The sequence below is a fragment of the Thunnus thynnus genome, chromosome 4, assembly GCF_963924715.1.
Source record: "Thunnus thynnus chromosome 4, fThuThy2.1, whole genome shotgun sequence".
Taxonomy (NCBI): Eukaryota; Metazoa; Chordata; class Actinopteri; order Scombriformes; family Scombridae; genus Thunnus; species Thunnus thynnus.
In genome coordinates this window covers 18,834,166-18,851,346 of record NC_089520.1, presented here as the reverse complement: position 1 = coordinate 18,851,346, position 17,181 = coordinate 18,834,166, and the positions used below count along the sequence as shown (strand labels likewise).

Sequence of the window (17,181 nt, the reverse complement as noted above, 5' to 3'; positions counted from 1 at the left end):
CTGGGTTTTAGAGAATTTTCACTAAACTGCCATTATGATATCATCTTATTCATTGTATTTGTTGATTTATGATCATTTTCTGAAATGATATTTGTAATATAATCTACATGCTGTTATTATTATTCTGCCTCATGAAAACAGGCCTATGTGTCCTTTGTAAAGTAATGGTTCATGTCCAGCAGATGGGGCTGGTTTGAAACGTTGCAGGCTGCTGTTCTTTGTTTGCTGCTCATAATGTGCATCTCAAAACCTGCAAGGAAAAGGCATTTTCTCTTTAGTTCTGTTCCCAGTGTGTGATGTGGCCTGCAGATAAAAACAAGCTGCTCAGTTTCATTATAAAAGTTATAGGTAATAAGAAGGCAGTTTGATGGTAAAATGAAAATTAAGGGGATAATTCAGCAGCTTTAATTGCACTTTGAATGAAGGATGATTGGTGTATAACTGCATTCATATCCTCGCTGATTATTTCCTTGTTACAAGTTTGCTTATTATTGCATCAGATAATTGTCAGCTGAGAGTTTAGAAGTAGTAAAGATGATGTTTTGACTGAATTCAAACCAGATCTCCTCCTTCTCCTATAAGACTACACATAAAAGAAGAAAAGGAGACACATTTATTGACTACAAGAATGAAAATCATTTTGACCGGTTGGATTTTTTTTTTTTTTTACCTCTTTTATCAAAAGCCAGAGAAGAAACACAGTGTGATTCCTCCAATATGATCAACAAATCACATATGATCCACATTTCACTGCGGTTCGTTTCTTTCCAGGAAAAGTTTGGCTGCAGAGAATCAACAAATACATCAGAAAGTGTCCTCTGGAATCTATATATTCACACCACATTTCATGAGAATCTGACCAGCAGTTGTCGAGCCATCTTGCTCTGGACCAAACTTTCGGACAGATGAATGAACAGATGGACCAGTGAAGCTATTCTTAGAGGCCAGTGCTCTAGATGGGGACAAAAAAACAACAAAGAAAAATGTGTAAATATATTAACTTTTGTAGGAGATTCAGTCAAATCAAGTCGATTTTCTTCGCACAGCTCAAAATCACAAATTTGTATGTGGTTTATTGTCAGTTGCTGAAATAATGACCACAATTAATTGTTCTAAAACTACAGTTTAACTATTTGTACTTAAAATAATGTTATTGTTCCATCCCAATGTAATATGTGGAAAAATAAATTGTGTTACTATATTTGTAGTGTATCAATTATTGCCACCAATCGGTCACATATCCCTTTAAGTATTATTATTAGTTATTAAATGTGAGTGTTATCCTAATTTTAGTATGATTTCCACATGTCATGTCTGAGAATAAGAAAAGTAGATAATATACTTTCATTATATTTTGTATTTTTTCTTGACAAAAAATACAGTATAGGTATTTATTGCAACAAATATATTTCAAGTGTATTTCAGTATGTAGATTCTGTATGTAAACAATTAAAGTGAAATATGTTTCTGATGGTTTTCTTCACTTACATGTCACATTAAAGACACTCTGATTTCATTATGTGGCTCATTATTTCCCCCCCCCCAAACCAAAATGTCAAATGAAAAGGCAGAAAAGCAGCGTTTCATTGTTTCTCTGTGACCAGCATGACTGACAGGTCTGGTTGGGTCTCATCAGATGATCGAGTGAAACCAGTGGAGGTCAGCAAAAACAAGATTTTTCCATCTGTGCTTAAGTAGCTTGTTATATGAGAAATCAAACTACGACAAAGCCGTTAGTTCAAGATACGATAGAGATCAGGTTCTAATCAGCTGACAGTACAAGTTATTAGACCAACAGTAATTTTGGATTATTTTTTAATATCAGCTGAACTCCTGGTTTTAAGAAGAATATCATCCAACATTATTTTGCACTGACAACCGAAACTGTGAAACTTTTCAGGCAGAAAAAGTTTAACCTTTTAAAATCCACCGGGTCACCAGCAACCCGCTTAAGCCAGTTGTAAGCAGTAGCATTACACTGTAATGAGTAAAAGCAATTGGCACAATTTGGCCAATGGGAGATGATTGGAGAAGTTTGTGGACACCAGTGACACCACAAACTAAAAACTCCCTAGCTCCCATAAGGTTAGGCCTTAAGGTCTGGAATTTTATACAGGTTGACAAGATGCAGAAGGTTTATGTTGTTCTGCAAAGTTCTGGCATAAAGCATGTCCTAATTATTGTTATTCAAATTGACTCATGATAGACGAGCCTTATTTGAACTGATGTAATTTTGTTTGTGTTTTAGCCACATGCTAAACAAGCACATTTCCAGAAACTAGAAGATGTCACTTGTCAAATGAAGCCTAATACATGCACTGTGGCCTTACAGTTCTTCTGTTATAAACTTTTCCATTTGGGTGTGCCAAATAGGCGGAAATTCTATAAAAAGGGTGGATGTTAAGGGGTTAATTACTTGCAGATGGAGCAGAGAGATGATGGACGATGAATATGTGAATGAACAGAAAGTGTGTGAAAAAGTGTATAGTCAAATACTTAATCCTAACACTTAAAAGGGTTTTTTTATGCCACTAGGAGGCAGAAGAGGTCCAAAACAAGCTGACAGACACACAGCCCCGACATATTACAACCTTTTAAAACTGATGTGTCAGCAAACTGTTGCCCATTTAGGAGCAACATTAGTGTTCGTCTGGAGATGTCCAATATTCACTCCACGCCAACTCAGCCGCTAAATATTTGACTCACTAGCTGGTCATTACTTTCACTGGTGTTTGGCGCCGGGCAGTCGGGGGACTGATCCACGCTATAAATGTGTCATATAAAACCAAAACAATTGGCTAGAAGATGCTAAAAGGTCTGAAGCTGCAAAGGTGGTGATTATTCTGTGTATGTTTGACATTACTGGAAACTTTTATATTACATGAAGTCGACCTTTGTTGTCCTGTGATTTATTGACTTTAACAGTGTTGCTCTTCAATAATACATTGATGCATAGATTAATACTTACATCTGATATATTATTCTTATTATGACTATATTAATTTTAGTGAAACTTATCAAAGTGAAACAAGATTACTTAATTACTTGATAAATGTTATGTACAATTTTATTTCAAGTTAAATCACATGTAGACTTTTACACTATATAAACTGATTTGATTTAAAATCACTCAGTGTATTGTAGCATATTCTGCAAATGGCTGAAAAAGACAAATGTTATGAGTGAGGACATCTCATACATCTCTCACTTAAAATAAGGGCTGCAACTAACAATTATTTTCAGTATCAATTAATCTGCCAGTTATTTTCTCGATTGATTGATTGGCCGGTTGTTCTATAAAATGTCAAAAAATGGTGAAAAATTTGATCACTATTTCCTAAAAGGCAAGGTGACGTCCACACATGTCTTGTTTTGTCCTGATCAACAGTTGACAACTCAAAGATATTCAGATCACAAAAGACTAAAGAAACAAGTAAATATTCACATTTAAGAAGCTGGAATCAGAGATTCTTTGTATTTTTTTCTCTTAAAAAATGGATGAAAATGCGCAACAAATAGCTTTTTTTTTTTAAAATAGTTGGTGATTAAGATAAACAAATTGATTAATCGACTAATCATCGAAACTCTACTGAAAATACAATTAGATTAAATACCATTTTTGGCTAAAGTGCATCTCATAAACACCATGAAAACAAAACAAGTGTGATATTGAGGTCACAATGAGGTGATGACACCCCCTCCACCCCCTCCCTCTCTGTCTCTAATTGGTCAGCCTCTGACAGGATTACACGAGTTTCCTCAATTGAACACAGTGAAGTTTAAACGCTGAGAGACTCTGCAGACTGAAGACTGAGAAAAAAGGAAGGAAAACTCGACCACAGCTACTATTTCTTCACTTCATCTGAACCGACAACTGTGACTGTCAGTCGATCAGATTTGTGTGTTGGACACCGGTCGACAGGTCTGCTGTGTGAACACCGGATTAAATGTTGTCTGTGTTGATGGTCGCTGCTCCTCGCCCTGGAGCCTGCAACACTTATGTGGTTTCTTAACACAAGCCCGCATTTCATCGAAGCTGCCCGTCAAGTTACCAGACTATAGTTTAGACCACAAGTCGTCACGATGACTCGGATTTTCTGGGATACAATTTTCCTCATCAGCGGTGAGTAGTTCATTTTGCAGGAAGACTTTTTTCTATAGAAGATAACTATGCTTTTTATTGATTGATTCTGCGTTAAACATTTAGATAAATGTAAAAATCAATGATTTAAGATATCAGAGTTGAATGTGTGGTTGTGTGGTTCTCATATTGACTCCACTGATTGGTATTAATACACTAAATCACTGCGTCCTAGTCGAGACTTGCAATCAAACAAGTGTATATTTGTGGTACTTAAATATTGATTTTATAGTTTGTATTGACCTTTTTGTGCTTTATTGTATTTTGTTTGTCCTCTATGATGCCACTAACAGTGTGACTTTGGTTTGTTATTTTTATAGACTATATTTAATATAAAGTAACCTTGTCATTTTATGGAATTATATGTTTTTAAATTTCTTATAAAGGATATTTTTTATTGTCTTCTTGTTTTTGCAACATGGTTTCAGTCTGTTGGTGTGATTGAGTGTCTTCACAGGACCTGGTGTATTTATAGTGCTTTGGTTCTCATCCTTTTAGTGGATGCTTGACCCTGTTACTATTGTTGGGTACCAGTTACTCAATGAAGCATCGATATCACTTTGAAGACCCAGGTCACGTGATCATATAGCTTGAGCATGGGCAGATTTGCTGGGACTAACCCTCAGGTTGTTCATCATACAGTAGAATATGTGACACCTGGTTTTTTTCTTTGGGGAGGAGGGGGGAAGAAAAAAAATCACAATACAGTAATACACTTTTTTTATATTCCTATAGGTACTTTTAGTATGTCTGTGGTACTCAATGGTGAGTTTACAGTGTTATTAAATTCCTGCAGGGATTTGTTGTTATTTCTATATATATATTTTCCCCATATTGGTGCAGGTTATTGTATGTTTACATCTATTTATTTTTCCTCTCTGCAGGTTCCCTCTTTACATTCGGAGCAGGGCAGAGCCATTCAACAATTATTGATGCCAGTATTTCTATTGATACGAACTCCACTGCTGCTCCGAACACCTCAACAAGCAGCTCTGCAGCAGCCAGCAGCAGAAGCAGCACCGCCACAACTATCGCAACTACTACTAATGTTCCTCCGGTTAAAAGTAAGCCTCAGTATAGTCATGAGATGTGAAGATGCAAGAGGAGGTTCAGGCTCATTTCAAGAAAAAAATATGCCATCCTCATTGCAGCTATTGCTTGAGTTCTTTGTTTGATATTAAATTCCTGTAGGTATTTATTGCTGTTTCTATCATTTCAAATTTGTTTGTTTTCCTCTCCGCAGATTCCCTCTTTTCATTTGGAGGAGGGCAGAGCAATTCAACAATCATAAACACCAGCATTTCCATCGACACAAACTCCACCGCTGCCCCGAACACGTCCACAAGCAGCTCTGCAGCAACCGGCAGCAGAAGCAGCTCAACAACAACTATTTCAACCACCACTTCTAACATCCCACCAGTTAAAAGTAAGTCTGATGTCATGATGCAAATTCAAGCTCTTTGTTAAGCCATCTCCAGGAAAAAAAAAAAAAAAACTCTATATATCAAATGAAATGAGCCAAGCAGCTCTTGGTCCACTCTCACTGCAGTGTCTCTTTCACAGCAGGAGTTCTCAACAAGCTTCTCACAGAGCTGCAGTGCATCAGCATATGCAGACAGTGTGGCGCTTGCTGATAATTGATCCTCTTAGCGTGAGTGAGGGCAGCAATTGTGGTAAATTTAAAGATTATCAGCAGTAGATGTGAGCAGCGTTTTCTCAAAAGCTGCACCTACAGTACAGTATTGAATTATTATCTGAAAAGCACCTTACTTGCCCTAAAGGCCGGCCTCTGTCTCAATGATCCTCTCATTTGACTGCCAAAATCACATGGAAACAGAGAGGGGTTGGTAGGCAGATGCCTCAGGGACAACGGAGGGCTTTCACAGAGTCTGAAAGAAGGAGACAATACATGTAGGCTGCAATCCAAAAGCCCATTTACCGTTGGAATGGAGCGTGTGACGGAGGCTGTAATGCAGCTATCTGTCTGGATGTTCATCCTCCTTCCCACCCTGAATACCACACTGTGGCGTCTGTTTCGGCTGCATGTGGAACACTGACTTCTGTCTGAGTCAGTTATGTAGGAATCTGTCTGACTGTACAGTTCACGTGTGTCTGGGTGTTTTTTTTTTTTGTCCTATTATCTGTGTGAAAACTGAGATACTTGCTTGAGAAAAAAAAGCATGCTGCAATAACAGCTTTAATTTCTGCGAAAGAACCTGCAGGGATGTGCTTTCTCCTCAGTCCTTATGCAGGTTGATTGACAGAGGTTTTTGTTTGCAGTGTCTCAGTGTGTTTTCTTTGACTTTTCTTCTCTCTAATTGTCCCTCCCAGGTACAGTGATGAATATAAGCCACTATAACCCCGCACGCAACTGGTAACAAAAGGCTTCAGTCTGCCATTGGTGGCGTGGGTGTCAGCTTTAGGGTTTAGTACATGTTGTTTCAGGTCTCTGCAGGCTTAGGCTATTTTTAGATTTATGATATTCACGTGTCAGTCCGTATTCTCACTAAGTGCACTTTGATTATATATGGTTTTCTAATTTTTTGGTATAATTTTTGCATCAAAGGGCTTTCTTAACGTGGGACTCCTGATCTTATGTTGGCAGCTAAATTAACAACTGTACCATAATTTCGCGGAACCCTTTCAAATATTAGTAGATGCTTCCTAATTTGCTGCTCTCAAAAAAAAAGAAATGGTCACTGAACTAAAATTATTTATTTTGTGTTGGTTTCAAGGAAGAATTTTAATGTCTTGTGGTCGGAGAAAAAGCGGAAACTTTGTGCTGAACTTTCAGAAACCGACGTCTCACTGAAAATACCTACAGTGTCTGTTTTTTTTTTTTTTTTTTTTTAACTTCACAGAGTTTGTGGCGGCGGCTGTTCGGTCTCATTTCGATGACTGTCCAGACTCCCACCGCCATTTCTGCTTCCATGGCACATGTCGCTTCCTAATATTGGAGGAGACACCTGCATGTGTGTAAGTTGATAGTGTCTACATATTTTTGGCCTTTGTTTAAGACTGGGCTTTGCGGTCTGGCTGGTAAACTGTTTAAAAGTCTGGAATATACATTATGTTGTAGCAAAATGTCTTTTTAAACAGGACATCAGTGATATCTTAAGATCTAAAGTTATTGGATAACTATTGCAGGAAGGATGTAATTGTGGTGACTAGTCTGTTTCGAGAAAAGCTGCAGATGTTAGGAGGGAACTTCCAGTGATTCAAGAGTGAATCAGCTGTGAGAAACTGAAAAAATCACAAATAAGTCATTTTCAGTTCACTTTTATTTCTCGGGCACATATTATTATTATTATTATTACTATTATTATTATTATTATTATTATTATTATTATTATTATTATTATTATTATTATTATTACTATTATTATTATTATTATTATTATTATTATTATTATTATTATTATTATTATTATTATTAAAGATGTTCAGTTCAAGACACTCGGTATCTTCAATATCTCTTGTCGTGCATGTCCCTGAGTGAAATTGTTGCCTGCTGTTTTTCACTGGATTGTATATCTGAGGGTTTGTTTCATTTTTTATTAAATCTATAGCAAAGTGCCCTCTTGAATTGCAGCAGTTATAGCATTTCTCAAGTACATGACATCAACATACAGTAAGACAACAAGGAGTGTTGGCACTTCACCTGCCAGCCAACAATACAGTGATTTTAGCAACTTATAAAATTCATAAACCATTGTTCATGCTTACATTACAATCCTTTGCACACACTTAATTAGATTTTCTCTTGCAGATGTCATCAAGGCTTCGTTGGGATGAGGTGTGAACATGCAGACCTGCTTGCTGTGGTAGCAACCAATCACAGACAACAGACCGTTGCCACAGTGCTGGTGTTGTGTGTGATTGGGTGTGTCCTTATCATGGTGTTCTGTACACTTTTACAGTAAGTCACATGCATTATATATCTTGTATTTGATTGGTTTTTTTCTCCAAAACTAACAAAATAATAAAGTGGCCTTTGTTGGTACATCACTGGTAAACTGCACAGTGTTTAGGAGAACAAACATGTAGAAATATCTCAGAAGTTGATGCCAGAATGATGTTTTGAACTTTTAAGTAGTTTTGAATTCGTCCTTTGTCCTGCAGTTGCTGGTGGAGGCAGGACTGTCGCAGGCGGAGCTACGCACATCACTACGTTCCAGAGAAATCCAGCAACATGCTGAAGCACGGAGCGTCCTGCTGTCCTTCTGAGAGTGGTACTTTTTTTTTGTTTTTTTTGTATCAGAAAGTCATATTTCCATTTACATATCAGCTGTGGGGGATGTAATAACTGCACTGAAGGATTGTTTGAGTGTGGATGTCCAGTAAAGAGCACTTCACTCATAAACCAGTGAAGATTCAGCAGAACTACATTAGCAGATTAAACATGTGATTAAAAATAGATGACATCTTTATGTCCCTGTTCATATTTTATTTGAATGTCAGAGGTTCTGGATAAAAAGTGTGTTATAGACATAAAAAGTGTAAGGCTGAAATATTTTATATTTTTCTTATTGTCAACAATTCCCACTTAAAAAAAACAAAACAAAACAAAACCTCTCTGCCCCGTCTGTGGCACTTAGCCTCGAAGCCATTTGTTCCTACTGAAGATATATATCTTTAAAAACAAGTATAAACAGTCTGCCTAAAACAGTGGGGCTCTGTAGTGTTTTTGGCAAATGTTACTTAAGCAGGAATAAAAAGTGCATTTGTTGGAGAATCTTTTCAGATGCAGATTATGACACATGTGGTGCTTAGTATTTATGGCAGCTGGATGGTGTTTGTGGGATCAACTCACAATAAACTACAGTGCCCATGTTCATTGTAATGAAGGAACATGTCACCAAGTGCAACTGTGAAGCTCATTAATGTGTTTTTAATCATTTTTGGACAACAAAGGAGCTCAGAGGCACAGAGGAATAAGATATATCAAGCTTTGGCTACACATGCAATCAGTCTTTTCATGGGATTCATCAGCAATAATAGAAATACAGTAGATTGCAAGCTTTGTTCTTGAACAGAAAACATACTTGTTTATTATTTCCCTTTCAGTAGTCTGAGAAGACATCTTACTGGAACATGAGCATCACGGTGTGTTTAGATTTCCTCATCTGTCCGGCCCACAGACCCTCAGGATTGCATCCAAAGTGGTATTCACATGTTCTGATCAAGCAGACCTGGCCAGAGGCGAAGAGGCATTACCGTCAATGTGGCTAAGGTAGGCCTGCTTGATGTGGGATGTTAAATGTTCCGTGACATTTTTTTTTCCTCCACTGACTGGGACTTTTGAACTGCAGCAACATAGGAACGTGTTTACTGCACTTTTTGATTCTGCGGGAATACCTGCTACAAGTGTTTGAAGCTCCTGGGATGAAGCTGCTGCCAAATCCTTCACGGGAAGAGCTCTGTATGTCCCAATTTCACTGTTTACGGCCGGCCTGGAGGACAAGATAAATGATCTGCAAGGCCATTAATCATCCTGTGTGGATGTTGAACAGGAGAGGTGTTTACTTTGGGCTGCGGGAGAATCATAATTCATTTGCTTAAAAGTCAGAGGACCCCGATTCCTATTTTCTTCGTCTTTTAAGAACTTTGCACGGCTTTCAGAACTCTTCAAGCACAGAGGACATTTTTAAGAAATGATGGTGGGAGAAAACTGATGCTTTAAAAGAAGTTTTAGTGTCTGTTTTTTTTAAGAATGATCTCACTTCACCTGACAGAATTAGGAATTGCTGACTGGACTGACTACTAATGGATTAAGAACCCTGGATATATCTGGACTTTCATTAATTAGACACAAAGGTTGCAGCTGAAAATACACAAATATTCCAACATGGTTTTGATTTTAAAAAAAAAAAAAAAAAAAAAAAAAGTCATCTAGATGTTATTTTGGATGATTGGGTGACTCCAGTATTTCTACTGAAGCTAAAATATTTGTCAGTTTTATTATTTATTCCTGAGCTGTACTTGAATATGTTCATGCATCAGAGGTTTTTCAATTTATGAGCAATAACTGCACCAACACACGCACATCCTGGGCCTCCACATTATTCTGTGGTACCTTTTTGTAATAATGCACTTTTCTGCAAGCTTGCTCACTGTTCATAAACTCTGCACTCACTGTAGCGTCTACGTACGAGATGCCAAATACACTTGTTTCTAAATTTGCCTGACTTAACACTGAAGGGAAGAGGTTCTTGGTTTGTACACATCATCTAAGCATGCATGCACTTAAAATCACAGCTAGTGTTTTTTTATTTTTTATTTTTTAAAGAGACGCAGTTTAAATAGCTGCACAATGTACTTTTATTTCAAGAGTGTTGTGTTACAGCATTGCTTTGAATTTGAATACTTTTTAAAGAGAAAAGAAAAGCCTCTGCAGGTAAGTTTAAAACAAAATATAAAAAATTTTCTTACAAAACTATAATGGTGAAGGAATACAAACTAATAATTATAAAACTGACTTGGGTAAAAGGCGTGTGCGCGCTAAAAGGACAAACAATTGTTCAGGATGTGGCAGCTTCTACCATGAAATGATGTGTGATGGTATTTACATGCCAAAAGATTCTGAGGGCGATGATAGACTTGTCTTTGTTTACAGCATCTGATGATATTTGCATTGCAGGATATGTGTTAATGTCTGTTATTGCAGCATTGTTGTGTAAATATCAAAAACGCACAGAAATATTGTATGTGTGTGTGTATATATACAGTGTCATTACAATAATAAGGGGATCCTACTGATGATTAACCCTTTGTCACATTTATTTTGTCACAATTGGAAGGCCTCTTGTTATCTTTATTTGTTTTCCAATGAAGAATAAATATGCAAGTGTGTGTGTGTGTGTATGTGTGTGTGCATATTTCTTCAGTTATGTGCTTATTTATGGCTCCATCTCCCGAGTCTGTTCTTTGAATCATCGCGTGACCTTCTTTTCACTTGTGAAGCTCTTTCCTTTTTTTCTCTCTCTTTCTTCAAATACCCCGATTTTCTGATGCTCTGCTCCTCTATTTTTCTCTTCCGCTTAATATTTCAAGAAGCAGAAATGCCAACATGAAACCCTGAACCCCAGGCACTATTGAACAAAGAGCCGAACTCTTGAGTGCTTTTATGGCTGAAGGAAACATTTCAGCCCTCTTCTATAGTGCCATTCAGTTCATTTATTTATCTTTTCCCTTTTTAAAGTCACAGAATCTATATGCATTCATGTTAAAACATTTGTTAACCAGACAAAAACGAGCCACATACATCAGTTTTCTTTTAATTTCCATTGTATGTTGTTGGGTCGACATCTTCCCATCCACAACAAGCTGCATCTCCCTTTCGCTCTCTGCATGAGGAGCTTTGTTTTGTTTTACAATCCCATTATGTCTGCAATTGGATTTCTGTGGAGCCCTTTAGAGCCGTCTGGCTGAGCTACTAAACCAGCTTTGAATTAAGCAGCTCTTGTGGGTGCTTCGCTAAAGATACACAATACCCTTTAACATACAAAGTGGCAGGGGAAACAAGTTACACGCAGGGAAAACAGGGAAAAGAAAACATGAAGGCTTGATTTTTAAAAAAAAAAAAAAAAAAAAAAAGTTTTGATTCACATTTCGAAGCTCGAAGTTGAAGGCTGTTTTGTGAACATCAGGAAATTCTCTTGAACTCTTTAAATCTGATTTGGACACATGTCAATCCTTATTCTCCATAAGAGGCTGGAGCTCTGCTTTGAATTGCAATGCCATTCTGGTCTTTTTCCTTGGCTTCCTCTTTGGGCCCTTTTGATCCTCAGCCCAACATTCCCGGTATCTGCCTCCGACCAGATGGTTTGAAATAAGAGTATTTACACAGGTATTAGGGTTAAGCAACCCGGCATTGTTCTTGTCACTGCTAAGCTCTGAAACAATCATTACTAATGATGAAAGGTTTGTATCTTAAGTTAAAGGGTCAGTTCACCAAAATAAAAAAAGGAGTGGAATTTTTCTCTGGTAGCTGATCCTGAGTGGAGCTAAAATCGTCACAACCCAGGAAATGTTCAGGACCCTTTAATTTTTACAGCATGTGCCAGAGCTTGGCAGCCATTCTGTCTCGTATTATCTGGATAAGTTGTTGGTTTCATTTGTACCATGTTCCCGTTAACCACTAATGATGGCAACCTCTGAGTGTTTAAAATTAATGGTAATTTATACAATATAAATGTTTAGAAAACCATATTAATGAAGCCACAAAATGACAAAATTATTTCATGAAGACCAAGACTATTTCATGGCTCAGAGTGAAAACGTCTGCAACTTCGGAGGCTTCGAATTAGAGGTATTAGGTGCAGCAGTGACTTTGTATTGCACTTCCAGTTAGTTCGGGGACTTGAAAGAGACAGATCACAAAAGGATGGTCAAAACTGATCTCAAATGCAACCTTCCTGTTAAAAATTTGCCATCTCAAAACCTGAGAGATAAGCTGTGATAACCCTGATGACATAGCCAGGGTATACTTCTCCAGAAAAGAAAAAAACACAAAAAAACAAAAAGTCCCCCAAACAAACCCAAAGCACACTGTATAATGGTAAAACATATTACACCCCATCACTGATCTTTATGTGTAAATTTGCTTGAGTTCTCCTACAAGTATATCAGCCCATGTCAGGTTTAGAAAGCTTGCTGTAGAAACTAGAGCCAGACTGATACTAGATCTTTTTTTTGAGGCTGTCTCAGATATTCATATTTCAGTTCAAAACCCTCTCTAAAAAAAAAACAAAAAGAAAAAAACACCCCCCTCCCCCAACAATATATTTTCACTTTCTTAACATGAGTGCATTAAATAAAATAATGATCCCTTAAATGTCTCAAAATCTCTGCTTTCAACATCTCTGAAGATTAAAAAAAGGCAATGAGGCAATTTCATTCAGACATTTATTGCTCTAATTACAGTAAACTTGCATGATTTTACAAAATGTACAAAGTTTATATATTACAACTTATATTATTATTATTTGTATAATTGCATTCGATCTGTTAAACATGTGAAGAGTGAAGTGGTTGAGCCCACTCAGGTGAACGTGGCAACGTCCCAGCGGTGAGTTCCTTACATGACCCACAGGTAGACTGAGTAGCTTTAGACTTGAGCCCATGACTGTTTGGCATTACTCCATGTGCTGCTGGAGCCGTGATGGTAACTCTTCCAGGGAGCTGAGCCGATGCTCCTGGGGAATGTCACGTTGGTTATGCTTGTTTTTTCTGTCTAAAAGGAACCCGTGGATACCCACAGATCGTGAAGTGAGATAATCCTTCACATAGTGGTCCCCTATATGAGCTACATTAGCAGCTGGTACACCACACTTCTGCAGTGCCTGATCAAAGATGGCTGTGTTGGGCTTGGCTACACCTGCTTTCTCTGATGTTATCAGAAAGCTGAAGTGAGACAGCAGCCCACAAACATCTAAGATCGCTTCTAGGCGGCTATCGAAGTTAGATACCACACCTTGCTTCAGTCCTAGAGAAGAACAACTCTCCAGAGCCTTCTTTGAGTCTGGAAATACCTGAAATAAAAGGACATTACACAGTATAATTTGACATTTTCTGTTACTTGCTAACATAAATACCTGCAGAAAATGTTTTTGGTAGTCCTGCATTAGCTAAAAAGGCTTTCAAAGATTACAGTGATTACAAATATGCAAATACAGAACTTTGTGCTCTGATTGTGCTTACCCAAATAAGCAATTTTTGAGCAATTCTGTGATTAATTAAAATGTTGTTTCTATTTTAAGTTTTTTCCGATTAGATTTGTCTCTAACAAATTAGCAAAATCAAATGAAACTGTTGTGTTGTACAAATTAGATATCAACATCTCTTCAGTCATCTATCATTTACCTCCCAGTTCTCTGCATTGCAGAAGTTATGATAAAGGTTGTGAGCCATTGCATTTAGCAGGGCTGGGTCCTGGACCCTGCACTGGGAGAAGGTGTTCCGCACCACCCCAATCCACCAAGACTGTCCATCCAGGCCCTGACCGATGCCGTAGTTTGGGTATCTGCTGGAATAATGTTGATATGCCTGGCGAAAAGCAGCTTCAACCTCCTCCGGACTGAGGCTCAAACCCTGTCGTTCAGCCTCCTTGCAGTACTGCTCTCCTACAGATGCACGCACCTTCAGCAGGGTGTCTTTCACATCCCATAGCACCCACCGCAGAGGAGCACGCATTACACCTGCGGAGGTAAGACCATAGACATGAGACAGCTTAATGTCCAAGTAAAGCCTGAAGAGATTTTGTGGAAAATCTGGCCCAGGTACTTCACATAAAAATCAGTCCGCAGGCTGTTACAGACAACCAGGAAAGTCAGGGAAAGTCTCATTTTTTAAGTTACATTACTACCCCTTCACTCATTGGCAATGAAAAGCGATTAATACATGTAAATTGCTTCACAATTCTACATATAGAACCTTTAATGACTTGCCTGGTTAAATAAAATAAAACATGCTAAACTAAGATGGTGAACATGGTACCTGCTTAAAGCTGCAATATACAAGTTCTGGAAATCAAGCTAGCACTTTGATTCAATACAGAAGCTTGTTAGCTTGTGAGTAAGCCACAGTAACATCTTCTAGCAGCTAATGCTAGCTTGGATTGCCTTTACATGAGGAATAGCAGGTCAGAAGTGCACGTGCATGTATTGACAGACAGCCATGAGCTCCCACTCCTGACTTTGGCCTTCCCTGATTGGTTAGAAGGATGAGGCTAGCTTAAAAACTTGAGAATGAAATATCTCTGTACTGCTGTCAGGCTGTTCAATGAGCCTGGGCCACATAAGTCTTTGGCAATACCTCTCCACATAAAGATATGCTTTGGAGCATATTTCAACTAAATGAAATTCGAGGAAAAAAAACTTATATATTGTAGCTTTAACATCAGGACGTTAGCACTGCAGCCTAAAGCACCATTGTGGCAAAGTACAGCCTCACTGAGCTGCTAACATGGCTGCAGACTCTTGTTGTAGTGTTGTCTGAATGCCTGCTGAGTATTACTGTATTGTATATGCTTAAACTCAAATGATCTCACAAGGCAATGTAAAAAGTAGTGTAGAAATCAACAAAAAATGTACCTCATACCCTCATGCATTGTACATAAAAGGAAGAAAGGTAGATGATTGACATTTTGACTTGTCACTGCAAGAAAAGCACAGGTAGAATAAATAACCTTATCGCTGACCATGACAGAGACCCAGCAGACATAAGACGAGGGCCCTGGAACCGACACACCTTGTACACTGCAGCTATTAATGTAAGCAATTACACCTATGTTCTTAACGCCATGATGTGTTCACATTTTGACATGTCAAAACAGGAAAAGCACCGGCACAAATTAAGAACATTGATGATGGCTGAAATACCATTTAGTTTTCCAAATTCATGATTCTGGTATAACATATGATGATTGACAAGCATGGCTTTGTTGGACACTTAAATGGAACTGAGCTATCGTTAAAGTTATCTCATGAACTTTTCCTGCTATGACTAGTCAAAATGTCTGAAATAGGTCTATTCTCTATACAGTGAATAGTGAAGAGGGAATGACGGTATCAAGGCTGCACCAGCAAACTGGGCAAAGTGTGTGGGAATTTCATTAAAACACGTTTGTGTGGGAATATGGACCACTAAAGCTGCTGAAATGCAGGACCCACCTTGTCTACCTGCATTGTAACAGGCCTAGAGTTCAGATTTAAATGCTGAATATAGGGCTACAACTAACGATTATATTGATTAATCTGTCAGTTATTTTCACAATTATTGATCAGTTGTTTGGTCCATAAAATGTCAGAAAATAGTGAAAAATGTTGATCACTGTTTCCCAAAGCCCAAGGTGACGTCTTCAAATGTCTTGTTTTGTCCACAACCCAAAGGTATTCAGTCTACTGTCATAGAAGACTAAAGAGAACAAAAAACAACAACAAAAAAATCACATTTGAGAAGCTGGAATTAGAGAATCTGGACATTTTTTTTCTTAAAAAAAAGAGACTCAAAACAATTGATTATCTGCATAGTTGGCAAGTGATTTAACAGTTGGCAATTAATCAGTTAATCCACTAATCATTGCAGCTCTGGCTGAATATTAAAGACATTTATGTTTAATCAAAATACCACAAGCCCAGGAGCAATAGGGGCTTTTAATGAGTCTGAAGTAGTTTTATGCATAGTTACACACATAATGAATTACATTTTAATACTGCTAACACTGAAACTTGCATACTAACATGTGAAAACTATTCAGACACATCTTTGACCCCTACTGCCCAGGCAGTGGTGTTTGGTTGACATGAAAATATCAATATTGTAGACCAGAGTGAATCCAGCGACAGTGAACCCTGTGCTAACCGGCGCTAATCTTACAGATGATCAGTGAAGGTTAATTTTAAATCGCTCATTACTTCACACACATGTCAGCAGTTACTCTTTAGACAGTAACTACGTCACTTAAACTGCAAGCTATCGTCATCGTCGTCTTGGTTACAACAAGCTCTGGTTCTAAGTCTGACTGTAATGGGAAAAAAATGCCCTTGTACTTTTTTGAAGCCACTAGCTAACGCTATGCTCGTTCATTGTGTATTATTAGCTTCCTTTCAGCCTTTAAAGTCCACATGGAGCTATTCGTTAGAAAGCTACACCAACAGACATATGAAGAAACAAGTTGTTAGTTTAAACATTACCGAAGTCAAGTCTTCTTAGTTGTGGACGGTTGTAAACATTTAACTACAGTGGATTGCCCTCCTCCTTCTTCTTCTTCGTCACTTTTACGGCAGCTGTTGCCATCTTCTGGACCGTTAGCTCCTTTAACGTCAATTCCTCCCTAGACTCTACGTCAGTCGTCTCCGAAATTAATTACAAACGTTTTTTTTTTTGTTTTTTTTTAACCACAAATAATCCCGTAAAAATTTTATTGAGGAGTCCCCAATTTTATTAACAGCACAGTAATATTACAAGACAAACAACAGTACAGGGAGTATTTCGGAAAAATAAAATAAACAGATCATAAAAACACGAGAGGAAATAAA

The 17,181-nt window shown here is 37.8% G+C and overlaps 2 protein-coding genes across 6 annotated transcripts; one reads left to right on the top strand and one right to left on the bottom strand.

Annotated features, from left to right (window-relative positions):
* Nucleotides 1–3,717: 3,717 nt before the first annotated feature.
* On the top strand, nucleotides 3,718–10,993 carry tgfa (transforming growth factor, alpha). 5 transcript variants are annotated; one of them, XR_010928150.1, is made up of 9 exons: nucleotides 3,718–4,123; nucleotides 4,877–4,906; nucleotides 5,026–5,205; nucleotides 5,385–5,567; nucleotides 7,003–7,117; nucleotides 7,911–8,060; nucleotides 8,264–8,373; nucleotides 9,283–9,374; nucleotides 9,454–10,993. XR_010928150.1 is itself a non-coding variant. In XM_067587172.1 (8 exons), exons 1-8 carry the CDS (start codon nucleotides 4,084–4,086, stop codon nucleotides 9,321–9,323), a joined length of 849 nt encoding a protein of 282 aa, XP_067443273.1. In that variant the 5' UTR covers nucleotides 3,718–4,083; the 3' UTR covers nucleotides 9,324–10,993. The 5 variants fall into 5 exon arrangements, 4 of the variants coding, with proteins under 4 accessions (XP_067443273.1, XP_067443276.1, XP_067443274.1 ...); XM_067587172.1 differs by having other exon boundaries at nucleotides 9,283–10,993; XM_067587175.1 differs by having other exon boundaries at nucleotides 9,212–10,993.
* Nucleotides 10,994–13,034: 2,041 nt separating this feature from the next.
* On the bottom strand, nucleotides 13,035–17,122 carry hdhd3 (haloacid dehalogenase-like hydrolase domain containing 3). The gene is made up of 3 exons (XM_067587169.1): nucleotides 16,837–17,122; nucleotides 14,006–14,340; nucleotides 13,035–13,674 (listed from the first exon to the last, which is right to left on the bottom strand). Exons 2-3 carry the CDS (start codon nucleotides 14,333–14,335, stop codon nucleotides 13,279–13,281), a joined length of 726 nt encoding a protein of 241 aa, XP_067443270.1. The 5' UTR covers nucleotides 14,336–14,340; nucleotides 16,837–17,122; the 3' UTR covers nucleotides 13,035–13,278.
* Between the last annotated feature and the right edge of the window lie 59 nt (nucleotides 17,123–17,181).